Source organism: Myotis daubentonii, chromosome 5 (genome assembly GCF_963259705.1).
Source record: "Myotis daubentonii chromosome 5, mMyoDau2.1, whole genome shotgun sequence".
Classification (NCBI taxonomy): domain Eukaryota; kingdom Metazoa; phylum Chordata; class Mammalia; order Chiroptera; family Vespertilionidae; genus Myotis; species Myotis daubentonii.
The window spans coordinates 7,238,643-7,255,296 of record NC_081844.1 but is presented as its reverse complement, the minus strand read 5'-3'; the positions used below and the strand labels follow the sequence as shown (position 1 = coordinate 7,255,296).

At 46.2% G+C, this 16,654-nt stretch overlaps 1 protein-coding gene across 18 annotated transcripts in view; it reads left to right on the top strand.

Annotated features, from left to right (window-relative positions):
- Nucleotides 1-16,654, top strand: part of OBSCN (obscurin, cytoskeletal calmodulin and titin-interacting RhoGEF) — a 176,801-nt gene that overhangs the window by 45,131 nt on the left and 115,016 nt on the right. For all 18 annotated transcript variants that reach the window (XM_059695760.1, XM_059695776.1, XM_059695774.1 and 15 more), the window contains exons 11-14: nucleotides 7,326-7,601; nucleotides 10,090-10,365; nucleotides 12,859-13,134; nucleotides 15,627-15,902. In XM_059695760.1, coding sequence (XP_059551743.1) covers nucleotides 7,326-7,601; nucleotides 10,090-10,365; nucleotides 12,859-13,134; nucleotides 15,627-15,902 — 1,104 coding nt within the window. The remainder of the gene's footprint in view (nucleotides 1-7,325; nucleotides 7,602-10,089; nucleotides 10,366-12,858; nucleotides 13,135-15,626; nucleotides 15,903-16,654) is intronic.

Here is a 16,654-nt window from a genome sequence, read left to right as displayed (position 1 = left end):
ATTTGACTTCAGCACTGCGCCTCCTCTGAGTGTCCGTATGCGTTTCTCTTTCCTCCTAGTTGTAGGACTTCCACTCAGCCAGCGTTCCTGTGGTTCTGGGTGATGTCCGTTCCGTCTTTTAGTTTCACTTTTGAAGTAGTTGTTCAAAGCAGCAAACGCTGGCGTTAACCTATGCCGCCATCTTGGTTCTCCCTAAAGTTCCTGTTTTCGGTACAACCATTTTGGAAACGCTTTAGAAACATTGGCTAAAGCTCAAATGCAGGCCTACCTATGTCCTTACCCATGTGACCCCCAAGATATATTCAAGAGTATTCATAGCAGCTTTACTCATCAGATCCCCAAATTGGAAATAACCCAAATCAACCAGAAGAGGAAAAGGAAAAGTAAACCATTGTGTCATACAACAGAAAAGTATATATAAATACAAGAGGACAGAGTATTGCTCCATGTAACATGATAGAGCTCACAGACATTATATTGAGTGGAAAAAACAGGCCCAGAGGACACATAATATCACTCATTCATGCGAGATCAAAAATAGGCTAAGGTAATTATTGGTGACAGAGGTCAAGATGGTGGTTACTTTGAATAATCAATGGTAGACTTGCTGGAGAGAACCCTGCTATCTGAGGACAGAAAGTGGTGACCACATAGAGACTGGTAGGAGGGGCAGAGGTGAAAAAGGACTGGCTGGGCTGCCACAGACAGCAACTGAAGTTCTGGAGAGATATCTCATCAGTGGCGGGTTGCCACTGAGAACTCTGGGGTCTTATCCCAAGCTGGTCCCCCCCAGCAGAGAGCACCAGAACTGAGAAGGGTATCCACATAACATCTGGCTGTGAAAAGAAGCAGGTTGTTGCTGCCAGGGAGAGATGGCTGGAAATACAGGCACCCTCTTAAGGGCCAACATACAACATTTTGAGTGCAACCACTCACCATGTGTTTTGGCAGAGGTAGGGAAGAGTGGATTGGAGCTGAGTGAGCAGAAGCCAAGATCATGGGCTCTGGGGTCAGAACTCAGAAGGAAAATGCACTGATTTCCTGTGCCAAGTAATTCCCTCACACTGCAGAAGCCATCTTTCTCACACAGACATTTGTTATACAGGTGCCTTGCCTTGGGGGAAGACAGTTGATCCACCCTATTGGAAAACACTTTGCCCCACAGTGCAGAGTTTCTGAGGCCCAATAAGTGACTAAGAATAACAGTTAGCCTCCAGGCAGAAGCAATTGCCCCACCCTGTTGAAAAAAAATCTCACGTCACACTTATGGATGATTGCCTGAGGGCAATTCAAGACAGAATCCTATCAGGCTGTAGACAAAGGTGGTTTCAGGAGGCTTTGAGTCTTTTCCTGATCTAATTAGTCAGAAACAGTGTTTGACACTATCCTGCACTAAAGATGAGAAGCATAGCAGATCGACCTAATACATAGTCACAAACCCAAACAGGCGGCCACAATGAGGAGACAAAGTAACAATCCCCAAATGAAAGAACAAGAGAATTCTACAGAAGAAGACATAAATGAAATGGAGATAAGAAATTTATCTGATATAGAGTTCAGAATAATGATTGTAAAGATGCTCAATGGCATGAGAAAAGATACAGTAACTGTGAAAACAGAAATAAAGAATGACATAGCACACATTGGAAGGAATACACAGCAGATAAGGGGAAGCTGAGGATAGAATCAGTGAATACAAAGACCAGTTTGAAAAAAATCACTCAGAGAACCAAAAAAATAAAACAATTAAAAAACAGGAAAACAGCTTAAGGGGGCTAAGGGACAACTGGAAACATAACAATATTTTAATAGCAGGTGTGCCAGAAGAGGCAGAAAGGAAGAAAGGGCTAGAGAACATATTTGAAGAAATAATGACAGAAAATTTCCCTAACCTGGTGAAGGAAAAGGTAACAAAAGTTCAGGAGTCATAACGAACCCCAAGCAAGAAGAACCCAAACAGGCCCACGCCCAGACACATCATAATGAAAATGCCAAAAATTAAAGACAAAGAGAGAATCTTAAAAGCAGCAAGAGAAAAGGAAACTGTTACTTACAAAGGAGCTCCCATGAGGCTGACACCTGATTTCTCATCAGAAACTCTACAGGCCAGAATGGAATGGCATGAAGTACTCAAGGCTGGAAAGCAAGGTTCTGAAACCAAGATATCATTCAAAATACAAATGGATGACCCAACTATATGCTGTCTACAAGAGACCCACCTCAGAACAAAAGACACACACAAGATGAGAGTGAAGGGTTGGAAAAATTTTCCATACAAATAGAAAAGAAAAACAGCTGGAGTAGCAATACTCATATCTGAAATAAATTTCAAAATGAAGGCCATCACAAGAGACAACAAAGGTCACTACATAATACTAAATGGATTGATCCAACAAGAGCATATAACCCTGGTAAACATATATGCACCCAATATAGAAACATTTAAATACATAAGAAAAATTCCTACAGGACTTTGAAGGAGAAATAAACAACAATACAGTCATAGTAGGGGACTTTAACACCACTTGACTTCACTGGACAGATCTTCCAGTAAAAAACTTAACAAGGAAATAGTGACTCTAAAGGGTCACACTGGATCAGATGGATTTAAATGACATTTATAGAACATTCACCCCAAAGCTGCAGCATATACATTCTTCTCAAGTGCACATGGATCATTCACAAAGATAGAACACATGTTGAAACAAAAAACAAATCTCTACAAGTTCAAGAAGATTGAAATCATATCAAGCATCTTCTCAGATCACAGTGGAATGAAATTAGAAATCAACTACAGTAAAAACACCCCAAAACATTCAAACACATGGAGGCTAAATAGCATGTTATTAAACAATGAATGGCTTACCAATGAGATCAAGAAAGAAATAAAATACTTCCTGGACACAAAATGAAAATGAACACACCACAACCCCAAATCTCTGGGACACAGCAAAAGCAGTCCTGAGAAGGGAATTCATAGCACTACCGGCCTACCTAAAGAAAAAACAAACAACAACAACAAAAACAACACACAAGAAAAATCAACAATAAACTAACCCTACAACTTAAAGAAGTAAAAAGAGAACAACAAGAAAATCCCAGAGTAAGTAAAAGGAAGGAAATAATGAAGTTAGAGCAGAAATAAATGATATAGACACTAAAAAAAAATACAAAAAATCAATGAAACCAAGAGCTTGTTCTTTGAAAGGATAAACAAGATTGTTGAGCCATTAGCCAGACTCATCAAGAAACAAAGTAAGAGGATCCAAATAAATAAAATCAGAAACAAAAGTGGAGAAGTAGCCACTGACACCACAAAATACAAAGGATTGTAAGGAAATATTATAAACAGCTATATGCCAACCAGCTAGATAAAATGGAAAAATTCCTAGAAAAATATAATCTCCCAAAACTGAATCAGAAAGAATCAGGAAACCTGAATAGGCCAATAACAACTGATGGAATAGAAGCAGTAATCAAAAATCTCCCAGCAAACAAAAGCCCAGGTCTAGATGGCTTCACAGGGAAGTTTTACCAAACATTCAAAGAAGAACTAACATCTATACTCCTCAAACTATTGCAAAAAATTCAAGAGGAAGGAACACTTTCAAGCTCTTTTTATGAGGCTAGCATTATCCTAATTCCAAAACCAGATAAAGACACTACAAAGAAAGAGAATTACAGGCCAATATTCCTGATGAACATAGATGCTAAAATCCTCAACAAAATATTAGCAAATCAGATCCAGCAATATATTACAAAGCCCATACACCATGAGCAAGTTGGATTATTCCAGGAATTCAAGGCTGGTACAATATTTGCAAATCAATGCATGTGATACATCACATAAAGAAATTGAAAGACAAAAGTCACATGATCATATCAATAGATGCAGAAAAATCATTCCACAAAATTCAACACATTTTTGATAAAAACTCTCAGCAAAATGTGAATAGAGAAAGCATATCTCTACATGATAAAGGCCATATATTGCAAACCTACACGGATATCATACTCATTGTACAAAAACTAAAACAATATCCCCTAAGAACAGGAACAAAAAAGGGATGTCTGCTCTCACCACTCTTATTCAATACTAGAGGCCCGGTGCACGAAAATTCATGCCCTCGGGGTGGGGGGTTATCCCTCAGCCTGGCCTGCTCCCTCTCGCAGTCTGTGATCCCTCAGGAGATGTCCACCTGCCAGCGGGACTAAGCTGGCAGTCAGCTATCCCTCTGGCAGCCTGGGAGCCCTCGGGGGATGTCTGATTGACGGCTTAAGCCAGAGTTGGACATCATTAGTGCTGCTGTGGAGGTTGGAGAGGCTCCCGCCACTGCCGCTGCACTCTCAGCCCTCAGCCTGGCTTGTGGCTGAGCAGAGCTCCCCCTGTGGGAGCGCACTGATCACCAGGGGGTGCTCCTGCATTGAGCGTCTGCCACTGTGGTGGTTAGTGTGCATCATAGCTACTGGTTATTCTGGGTTGTTCTGCTGTTAGGGTCAATTTGCATATTACCCTTTTATTATATAGGATAGTTCTGGAAATCCTAGCCACAACAATCAGACAAGAAGAAGAAATAAAAGGCATCCAAATTTGAAAGGAGGAAGTAAAGCTCTCACTATTCACAAATGACATGATGTTATACATAGAAAACCCTGAAGACTCCAACAAAAAACTACTAGATTTAATAAATGAATTTGGCAATGTAGCAGGATACAAAATCAACACCAAAAAATCGATGGCTTTTTTATACACCAATAATGACTTCTTAGAAAGAGAAACTAAACAATTCCATTTACCACTGCAACAACAAAAATTAAGTTACTAAGGAGTATACTTAACCAAGGAGGCAAGAGACCTATACTCGGAAAACTACAGGATGTTGAAAAAAGAGATAGAAGGAGATATAAACAAGTGGAAGATTATAGCGTGTTCATGGATTGATAGAATCAACATCATTAAAATGTCCAAACTACCCAAGGCAATCTGCAGATTCAAAGCAATCCCTATTAAAATGCCAAAGGCATATTTCACAGATCTAAAACAAACACGCCAAAAATGTTTATGGAATAAAAAAAAGACCCGGAATAGCTGCAGCAATCTTGAGAAAGAAAAGCAAAGTTGGAGGAATCACAATACCATATTTGAAGTTATACTACAAAGCCATCATAATCAAAACAGCCTTGTTCTGGCACAACAACAGGCATATAGATCAATGGAACAGAACAGAGACCCCAGAAATCAACCCAAGCCATTACACTCAACATTTGACAAAGGAGGCAAGAGCATACACGGGAGTCAATAGAGTCTCTTCAATAAATGTTGTTGGGAAAATTAGACAGATATATGCAAAAAAATGAATCTAGCCCACCAAGTTATACCATATATAAGAATAAACTCAGAATGGATAAGAGACTTAAATTTAAGTTGTGAAACCATAAAAATTTCAGAAGAAACCATAGGCAGCAAAATCTCAGACATCTCTCATAGCAATACTTTTACAGATTTATCTCCTAGGGCAAAGAAAACTAAGGAGAAAATCAACAAATGGGACTATATCAAAATAAAAATTTCCTGCACAGTAAAAGAAACCATCAACAAAATGAAAAGGGAGCCCACTGTATGGGAGAACATATTTTGCAATGATACATCTGATAAAGGGTTAATATCCAAAATATATAAGGAACTCATACAACATAACTGAAGGGAGACAAACAATCCAAATAAAAAATGGGCAGAGGACCTAAATAGACACTTCTCCAAAGTGGACATACCGATGGCCAAGAGACTTGTGAAAACATGCTCAGTCACTGATCATTAGAGAGATGCAAATTAAAACGACAATGAAGTATCACCTCACACCTATGAGAATGGCTACCATCAACAAATCAATAAATGACAAGTGCTGGTGAGGATGTGAGGAAAAGGGTACATTGCAGGTGTTAATGCAGACTGATGTAGCCATTATGGGAAACAGTATGGAGGTTCCTCAAAAAATTAAATATGAAACTGCCATTTGACCCAGTGATCCTACATCTATCTATACTAATAATAGAGGAATATGCAAATTGTCTGGGATGCTGTCACAGTAACAGTAATTACCGAACAGGAACAGCAGGCTGCAGGGGGCGACAGTCTGGCAGGGGGGTTAGTGAGGGACAACCAAACAATTGAACAGCAGGCTGCAGGGGGTGACCAGGCAGCAGGGGGGGCAGTTGGGGGCAACCAGGCCAGCAGGGGGGCCAGTAAGGGGCGACCAGGCTGGTGGGGGGGTGGTTAGGGGCAACCAGGCCAGGGGGGGCATTTGGGGTTGACCAGCTGGTGGGGGGGGGCAGTTGGGGATGACCAGGCTGTAGGAGGGGCAGTTAGGGGTGATCAGGCAGGCAGGCAGGTGAGCAGTTATGAGCCAGTGGTCGTAGATTGTGAAAGGGATGTCCGAATACCGGTTGATTGGGCCTAAACCAGCAGTCGGACATCACACAAGGGGTCCAGGATTGGAAAGGGTGCAGGCTGGGCTGAGAGGAGCCACCCCCCATGCACGAATTTCATGCACGGGGCCTCTAGTATATCCTAGGAAACCCAAAACACCCGTCAGAAAGAATGAATGCACATCTATGATTATAGCAGCACAATTTACAATAGCTAAGATTTAGAAACAGCCCAAGAGCATATCAGTAGATGACTGGATAAAAAAGCTGTGGTAGATTTATACCAGGAAATACTATGCAGCACTAAAAAAGGAGAATCTCTTACCCTTTGAGACAGCATGGAGGGACCAGGAGAGTATCATGCTAAGTGAAATAAGTCAATCAGAGGAAGACACATATCACATGATCTTACTCATGTGTGGAATCTAATTAACAAAATAAACTGATGAATGGAGTGTATCAAGAGAAGTCAAAGCATCTAACAGAGTGGGGAATCTCTGAGGGAAGACGGGTGAGGGTTGGTGGGAGGGAAGTAATCAACTAAGGACCTTATATGCATATATGCATAGCCCATGGACACGGACAAAAGGTTGCACACAAGAGTTGACTGTCAGATAGGGAAAACAATGAACATGCAGTGACAGGTGGCAGAATAGTGTTGACTGACTTCCTCAGGTCTCAGAAATTTCTCTAAGTGAACACGCTCTGTAATACACACTTGAGGTTCCATTAAAGGAGACATGTTTGTAAACACAATGCTGACTCCCATCAGAGACTAATACTCAACAAGGCACAAAGTGCAAGGAGAAATTTTATTCATCTCTGAAGCTGTGGTGACCGTGACATAGTCTTCTATGAGTTTTGTGTCTTTAACCCTGTGTGTCTGTCATTGTCCCCAGAGCCCACGGTGGTGTTTGCCAAGGAACAGTCAGCACACAGTGAGGTGAAGGCCACGGCCGGGGCCAGTGCCACGCTGAGCTGCGAGGTGGCCCAGGCTCAGACGCAGGTGACGTGGTACAAGGATGGCAAGAAGCTGAGCGGGAGCTCGAAAGTGCGCGTGGAGGCCACGGGCTGCACCCGGCGGCTGGTGCTGCAGCAGGCGGCGAAGGGGGACAGCGGGGAGTACAGCTGCGAGGCCGGGGGCCAGAAGGTCACCTTCAACCTAGATGTCCCAGGTCGGTTCTTTGGTGGCACTAACTTAGCCTTGTGTGTAGGTAATGACTACAGCCGGACACACCTGGGGCCCTTTCCACTGGACCTCACCTCTTTAGCCTTCTATCCTCCATCTCCCATATCATCCCAGTGGTGGGGCCAGACCAGGCTGGGTGGGCAGAGTGTGAGCAGAAGGGAAAGGTGTTCCTGTACAAGCTGAGTGGTGCTCAGGTTTTGCTCAGTCATAGTTCCCAGCACCTGCCAGAGATTTCTGGGTGCCCCTCTCCAGCCGGGACTCAGGCTCTACCTTTCACGTGGAGTCTGAGGTAGACCAGACGTCTCTTACCTGTGTTATGTGAATCTCCTACTCCCCAAGTCCTGGTAGCTCCCAAATGCCCACGGCCAGCAACACGGGCAGAGACATGTTTGAATTTCATTACAACAGAATGTCGGGGAGTTCCTGCCACCCAATCTTACTTGGATCCATCTCAGACTGAACAGGGTGTTAGCAAATTGCAGTTTCTTAGGGCACTGCTTTGCATGTGGATGGAGAAGTTACTGGATCCTCACTTGTCGCAAAATGTAGATCCGTGTTTTCTTGCAAGGTCTGTGCAAAAAAGTACAGAGACCAGAGGATTGGCCCACGTGTGTCGGGGTCCTGTACCTGTGCGGTCTGGAATTCTCCTCCTAAAGTACATCTCGGTTTGTTGTTGAGTCCCGCGTCAGAATCCCCTGGGACTCTGATGTATACCAGATTTGGACATGGAGAGGAATAAGGAGCTTCTCCCACACCGCACGCCTAGTTGAAGACAAGTAACTATAGCGATAGCCCTTGATTGTTGAGTCAGCATTTATGTCATAGTATTTCCTAAGGACACATGTGTATTTGTCCCTGTCCATGGTGTTCACAGAGATGTCTGTGAACTAACTGTATTTTCATTTATTTAGGAGAGTTTTTACCTCAATTCGACATCCAGGTGCCTCTAACTAACAGTTTGGTGTTTTAAGTGTGTACAACAGCTTGTGGGTGTGAATAGATACAGAAAAAAAAAATCCACCAAACATTTGTAATTGCTACTTTAGGAGAATATGACAAATTATTTTGTAGGAGTAAATATGAAAAGGTTTCAGGAATGACCAGATTATTAGAAACTACGTGAACAGTGGCAGACGATCTTGACAGCTCAAATAGTCCTACAACCGTTTCAATCAATGGAATCACAGTGGGAAAAAGAAGGGAAAAAAAAAGACCTTATAGGTGAAGATGAAACCCCCGTGGCTCCACTGGAAATTGTATGAACTATTCCGTAAGGAAAGTATTGCATGTGCATGGAGATCCTTCTACAGCTGGAGAAGGACACTCCGTCTCTGGTTTATTATGCGGCAACAGCATGGCATCTATCACCACCATCTGATAGGGAGAGTTGAAATAGTGGGCCAATGCATTGTGGAGACCAAGCCCAAAATCTGAAGTTAAGTAGAATCAAAATGAATCGGCAGTGTATTAAGAGGACGATGCACTATAATGAAAGACACGGCCCGGGTGTGTGAGCACCACAAAGGTCAGCAAATCAACATACCTCATGACGTGAGCAGATTGAAACTAAAATATGAAGGGATCGCCTCATCAAAGCAGAGTTGAGTTTGATAACATTTAACGTCAGAAATGTGGAAGAAACAGTTTATCAATATCTCTCCATGCCACAGATTCTGAACCAGTTAGAAATAAAACGGTTCATCCTTCTTGTGATAAATGCCACTGAAGGAAAACCAGCTAACCACACTAAGTGACACTTGAAAGCTGTGCCTGTGAGATCAGGGTCCAGGCAACGGGGCTCACAGTCACCACTTTTGTCAGCAGGAAAGCAGGAAATAAAGTGAAACAGACAAAAGTGTGAAAAAACGGAAGTGGAATTCTGATAATATGACTTGCGCAAAAGATAAATTATTGGACTTGGTGGGAGTGGGGAGGAATATTATGGTGTCCAAAATCCCCATGAACGGACACACCGCAGAAGAGCAAACAGTAAAGACCGAAAGCATAGCAAAGGTCCACCACTTTGTGAGTCATCCAAACCATGGAAGAGACAGGCTCAGGAGGTACAGCTCAGTGCCCTAGGTGGCCAGCAGGTGACACAGGGAGTGCGGGTGGGAGGGGGCGCCCAGGAACTGTCCCTCGCTGGTTGGGAATGCTCCCTGCACAACCGGGAAAGACTTGCCCACCTAGGGAGGGTGTGCGCACACCTCCTGGTCTGCAGTCCCTGTGCTCGAGGGTGTGTGCTCCGGAGAAGTCCTTCACGGTGTCTCCAGCGGGGTCCGCTCCCTGGGCAGTGGTCCATGTGCAGATGAATGAGCTACTTGTGCTGAGAAGGTGCTGGGGCTTCTGCGGGTCACACAGAGCCTTGAGAATTTTCCCGTCCTGCCACCTCCCAGCTGAGTCCTTCCGTCCCCAGTGCTGTCCTCCTGATTTAGAAAATATCTTTGACCCTGTGTGTCTGTCATTGTCCCCAGAGCCCACGGTGGTGTTTGCCAAGGAGCAGTCGGCACACAGCGAGGTGAAGGCCACGGCCGGGGCCAGTGCCACGCTGAGCTGCGAGGTGGCCCAGGCTCAGACGCAGGTGACGTGGTACAAGGATGGCAAGAAGCTGAGCGGGAGCTCGAAAGTGCGCGTGGAGGCCACGGGCTGCACCCGGCGGCTGGTGCTGCAGCAGGCGGCGAAGGGGGACAGCGGGGAGTACAGCTGCGAGGCCGGGGGCCAGAAGGTCACCTTCAACCTAGATGTCCCAGGTCGGTTCTTTGGTGGCACTAACTTAGCCTTGTGTGTAGGTAATGACTACAGCCGGACACACCTGGGGCCCTTTCCACTGGACCTCACCTCTTTAGCCTTCTATCCTCCATCTCCCATATCATCCCAGTGGTGGGGCCAGACCAGGCTGGGTGGGCAGAGTGTGAGCAGAAGGGAGAGGTGTTCCTGTACAAGCTGAGTGGTGCTCAGGTTTTGCTCAGTCATAGTTCCCAGCACCTGCCAGAGATTTCTGGGTGCCCCTCTCCAGCCGGGACTCGGGCTCTACCTTTCACGTGGAGTCTGAGGTAGACCAGACGTCTCTTACCTGTGTTATGTGTGAATCTCCTACTCCCCAAGTCCTGGTAGCTCCCAAATGCCCACGGCCAGCAACACGGGCAGAGACACGTTTGAATTTCATTACAACAGAATGTCGGGGAGTTCCTGCCACCCAATCTTACTTGGATCCATCTCAGACTGAACAGGGTGTTAGCAAATTGCAGTTTCTTAGGGCACTCCTTTGCATGTGGATGGAGAAGTTACCGGATCCTCACTTGTCGCAAAATGTAGATCCGTGTTTTCTTGCAAGGTCTGTGCAAAAAAGTACAGAGACCAGAGGATTGGCCCACGTGTGTCGGGGTCCTGTACCTGTGCGGTCTGGAATTCTCCTCCTAAAGTACATCTCGGTTTGTTGTTGAGTCCCGCGTCAGAATCCCCTGGGACTCTGATGTATACCAGATTTGGACATGGAGAGGAATAAGGAGCTTCTCCCACACCGCACGCCTAGTTGAAGACAAGTAACTATAGCGATAGCCCTTGATTGTTGAGTCAGCATTTATGTCGTAGTATTTCCTAAGGACACATGTGTATTTGTCCCTGTCCATGGTGTTCACAGAGATGTCTGTGAACTAACTGTATTTTCATTTAGTTAGGAGAGTTTTTACCTCAATTCGACATCCAGGTGCCTCTAACTAACAGTTTGGTGTTTTAAGTGTGTACAACAGCTTGTGGGTGTGAATAGATACAGAAAAAAAAAAATCCACCAAACATTTGTAATTGCTACTTTAGGAGAATATGACAAATTATTTTGTAGGAGTAAATATAAAAAGGTTTCAGGAATTGACCAGATTATTAGAAAACTATATGAACAGTGGCAGACGATCTTGACAGCTCAAATAGTCCTACAACCGTTTCAATAAATGGAACCACAGTGGGAAAAAGAAGGGAAAAAAAAGACCATATAGGTGAAGATGAAACCCCCGTGGCTCCACTGGAAAATTGTCTGAACTATTCCGTAAGGAAAGTATTGCATGTGCATGGAGATCCTTCTAGAGCTAGAGAAGGACACACAGTCTCTGGTTTATTATGCGGCAACAGCATGGCGTCTATCGCCACCATCTGATAGGGAGAGTTGAAATAGTGGGCCAATGCATTGTGGAGACCAAGCCCAAAATCTGAAGTTAAGTAGAATCAAAATGAATCGGCAGTGTATTAAGAGGACGATGCACTATAATGAAAGACACGGCCCGGGTGTGTGAGCACCACAAAGGTCAGCAAATCAACATACCTCATGACGTGAGCAGATTGAAACTAAAATATGAAGGGATCGCCTCATCAAAGCAGAGTTGAGTTTGATAACATTTAACGTCAGAAATGTGGAAGAAACAGTTTATCAATATCTCTCCATGCCACAGATTCTGAACCAGTTAGAAATAAAACGGTTCATCCTTCTTGTGATAAATGCCACTGAAGGAAAACCAGCTAACCACACTAAGTGACACTTGAAAGCTGTGCCTGTGAGATCAGGGTCCAGGCAACGGGGCTCACAGTCACCACTTTTGTCAGCAGGAAAGCAGGAAATAAAGTGAAACAGACAAAAGTGTGAAAAAACGGAAGTGGAATTCTGATAATATGACTTGCGCAAAAGATAAATTATTGGACTTGGTGGGAGTGGGGAGGAATATTATGGTGTCCAAAATCCCCATGAACGGACACACCGCAGAAGAGCAAACAGTAAAGACCGAAAGCATAGCAAAGGTCCACCACTTTGTGAGTCATCCAAACCATGGAAGAGACAGGCTCAGGAGGTACAGCTCAGTGCCCTAGGTGGCCAGCAGGTGACACAGGGAGTGCGGGTGGGAGGTGGCGCCCAGGAACTGTCCCTCGCTGGGTGGGAATGCTCCCTGCACAACCGGGAAAGACTTGCCCACCTAGGGAGGGTGTGCGCACACCTCCTGGTCTGCAGTCCCTGTGCTCGAGGGTGTGTGCTCCGGAGAAGTCCTTCACGGTGTCTCCAGCGGGGACCGCTCCCTGGGCAGTGGTCCATGTGCAGATGAATGAGCTACTTGTGCTGAGAAGGTGCTGGGGCTTCTGCGGGTCACACAGAGCCTTGAGAATTTTCCCGTCCTGCCACCTCCCAGCTGAGTCCTTCCGTCCCCAGTGCTGTCCTCCTGATTTAGAAAATATCTTTGACCCTGTGTGTCTGTCATTGTCCCCAGAGCCCACGGTGGTGTTTGCCAAGGAGCAGTCGGCACACAGTGAGGTGAAGGCCACGGCCGGGGCCAGTGCCACGCTGAGCTGCGAGGTGGCCCAGGCTCAGACGCAGGTGACGTGGTACAAGGATGGCAAGAAGCTGAGCGGGAGCTCGAAAGTGCGCGTGGAGGCCACGGGCTGCACCCGGCGGCTGGTGCTGCAGCAGGCGGCGAAGGGGGACAGCGGGGAGTACAGCTGCGAGGCCGGGGGCCAGAAGGTCACCTTCAACCTAGATGTCCCAGGTCGGTTCTTTGGTGGCACTAACTTAGCCTTGTGTGTAGGTAATGACTACAGCCGGACACACCTGGGGCCCTTTCCACTGGACCTCACCTCTTTAGCCTTCTATCCTCCATCTCCCATATCATCCCAGTGGTGGGGCCAGACCAGGCTGGGTGGGCAGAGTGTGAGCAGAAGGGAGAGGTGTTCCTGTACAAGCTGAGTGGTGCTCAGGTTTTGCTCAGTCATAGTTCCCAGCACCTGCCAGAGATTTCTGGGTGCCCCTCTCCAGCCGGGACTCGGGCTCTACCATTCACGTGGAGTCTGAGGTAGACCAGACGTCTCTTACCTGTGTTATGTGTGAATCTCCTACTCCCCAAGTCCTGGTAGCTCCCAAATGCCCACGGCCAGCAACACGGGCAGAGACATGTTTGAATTTCATTACAACAGAATGTTGGGGAGTTCCTGCCACCCAATCTTACTTGGATCCATCTCAGACTGAACAGGGTGTTAGCAAATTGCAGTTTCTTAGGGCACTCCTTTGCATGTGGATGGAGAAGTTACCGGATCCTCACTTGTCGCAAAATGTAGATCCGTGTTTTCTTGCAAGGTCTGTGCAAAAAAGTACAGAGACCAGAGGATTGGCCCACGTGTGTCGGGGTCCTGTACCTGTGCGGTCTGGAATTCTCCTCCTAAAGTACATCTCGGTTTGTTGTTGAGTCCCGCGTCAGAATCCCCTGGGACTCTGATGTATACCAGATTTGGACATGGAGAGGAATAAGGAGCTTCTCCCACACCGCACGCCTAGTTGAAGACAAGTAACTATAGCGATAGCCCTTGATTGTTGAGTCAGCATTTATGTCATAGTATTTCCTAAGGACACATGTGTATTTGTCCCTGTCCATGGTGTTCACAGAGATGTCTGTGAACTAACTGTATTTTCATTTAGTTAGGAGAGTTTTTACCTCAATTCGACATCCAGGTGCCTCTAACTAACAGTTTGGTGTTTTAAGTGTGTACAACAGCTTGTGGGTGTGAATAGATACAGAAAAAAAAAATCCACCAAACATTTGTAATTGCTACTTTAGGAGAATATGACAAATTATTTTGTAGGAGTAAATATAAAAAGGTTTCAGGAATTGACCTGATTATTAGAAAACTATATGAACAGTGGCAGACGATCTTGACAGCTCAAATAGTCCTACAACCGTTTCAATAAATGGAACCACAGTGGGAAAAAGAAGGGAAAAAAAAGACCTTATAGGTGAAGATGAAACCCCCGTGACTCCACTGGAAAATTGTCTGAACTATTCCGTAAGGAGAGTATTGCATGTGCATGGAGATCCTTCTAGAGCTAGAGAAGGACACCCAGTCTCTGGTTTATTATGCGGCAACAGCATGGCATCTATCGCCACCATCTGATAGGGAGAGTTGAAATAGTGGGCCAATGCATTGTGGAGACCAAGCCCAAAATCTGAAGTTAAGTAGAATCAAAATGAATCGGCAGTGTATTAAGAGGACGATGCACTATAATGAAAGACACGGCCCGGGTGTGTGAGCACCACAAAGGTCAGCAAATCAACATACCTCATGACGTGAGCAGATTGAAACTAAAATATGAAGGGATTGCCTCATCAAAGCAGAGTTGAGTTTGATAACATTTAACGTCAGAAATGTGGAAGAAACAGTTTATCAATATCTCTCCATGCCACAGATTCTGAACCAGTTAGAAATAAAACGGTTCATCCTTCTTGTGATAAATGCCACTGAAGGAAAACCAGCTAACCACACTAAGTGACACTTGAAAGCTGTGCCTGTGAGATCAGGGTCCAGGCAACGGGGCTCACAGTCACCACTTTTGTCAGCAGGAAAGCAGGAAATAAAGTGAAACAGACAAAAGTGTGAAAAAACGGAAGTGGAATTCCGATAATATGACTTGTGCAAAAGATAAATTATTGGACTTGGTGGGAGTGGGGAGAAATATTATGGTGTCCAAAATCCCCATGAACGGACACACCGCAGAAGAGCAAACAGTAAAGACCGAAAGCATAGCAAAGGTCCACCACTTTGTGAGTCATCCAAACCATGGAAGAGACAGGCTCAGGAGGTACAGCTCAGTGCCCTAGGTGGCCAGCAGGTGACACAGGGAGTGCGGGTGGGAGGGGGCGCCCAGGAACTGTCCCTCGCTGGTTGGGAATGCTCCCTGCACAACCGGGAAAGACTTGCCCACCTAGGGAGGGTGTGCGCACACCTCCTGGTCTGCAGTCCCTGTGCTCGAGGGTGTGTGCTCCGGAGAAGTCCTTCACGGTGTCTCCAGCGGGGACCGCTCCCTGGGCAGTGGTCCATGTGCAGATGAATGAGCTACTTGTGCTGAGAAGGTGCTGGGGCTTCTGCGGGTCACACAGAGCCTTGAGAATTTTCCCGTCCTGCCACCTCCCAGCTGAGTCCTTCCGTCCCCAGTGCTGTCCTCCTGATTTAGAAAATATCTTTGACCCTGTGTGTCTGTCATTGTCCCCAGAGCCCACGGTGGTGTTTGCCAAGGAGCAGTCGGCACACAGCGAGGTGAAGGCCACGGCCGGGGCCAGTGCCACACTGAGCTGCGAGGTGGCCCAGGCTCAGACGCAGGTGACGTGGTACAAGGATGGCAAGAAGCTGAGCGGGAGCTCGAAAGTGCGCGTGGAGGCCACGGGCTGCACCCGGCGGCTGGTGCTGCAGCAGGCGGCGAAGGGGGACAGCGGGGAGTACAGCTGCGAGGCCGGGGGCCAGAAGGTCACCTTCAACCTAGATGTCCCAGGTCGGTTCTTTGGTGGCACTAACTTAGCCTTGTGTGTAGGTAATGACTACAGCCGGACACACCTGGGGCCCTTTCCACTGGACCTCACCTCTTTAGCCTTCTATCCTCCATCTCCCATATCATCCCAGTGGTGGGGCCAGACCAGGCTGGGTGGGCAGAGTGTGAGCAGAAGGGAGAGATGTTCCTGTACAAGCTGAGTGGTGCTCAGGTTTTGCTCAGTCATAGTTCCCAGGACCTACCAGAGATTTCTGGGTGCCCCTTTCCAGCGGGGCCTCGGGCTCTACCTTTCACGTGGAGTCTGAGGTAGACCAGACGTCTCTTACCTGTGTTATGTGAATCTCCTACTCCCCAAGTCCTGGTAGCTCCCAAATGCCCACGGCCAGCAACACGGGCAGAGACACGTTTGAATTTCATTACAACAGAATGTCAGGGAGTTTCTGCCACCCAATCTTACTTGGATCCATCTCAGACTGAACAGGGTGTTAGCAAATTGCAGTTTCTTAGGGCACTCCTTTGCATGTGGATGGAGAAGTTACTGGATCCTCACTTGTCGCAAAATGTAGATCCGTGTTTTCTTGCAAGGTCTGTGCAAAAAAGTACAGAGACCAGAGGATTGGCCCACGTGTATCGGGGTCCTGTACCTGTGCGGTCTGGAATTCTCCTCCTAAAGTACATCTCGGTTTGTTGTTGAGTCCCGCGTCAGAATCCCCTGGGACTCTGATGTATACCAGATTTGGTCATGGAGAGGAATA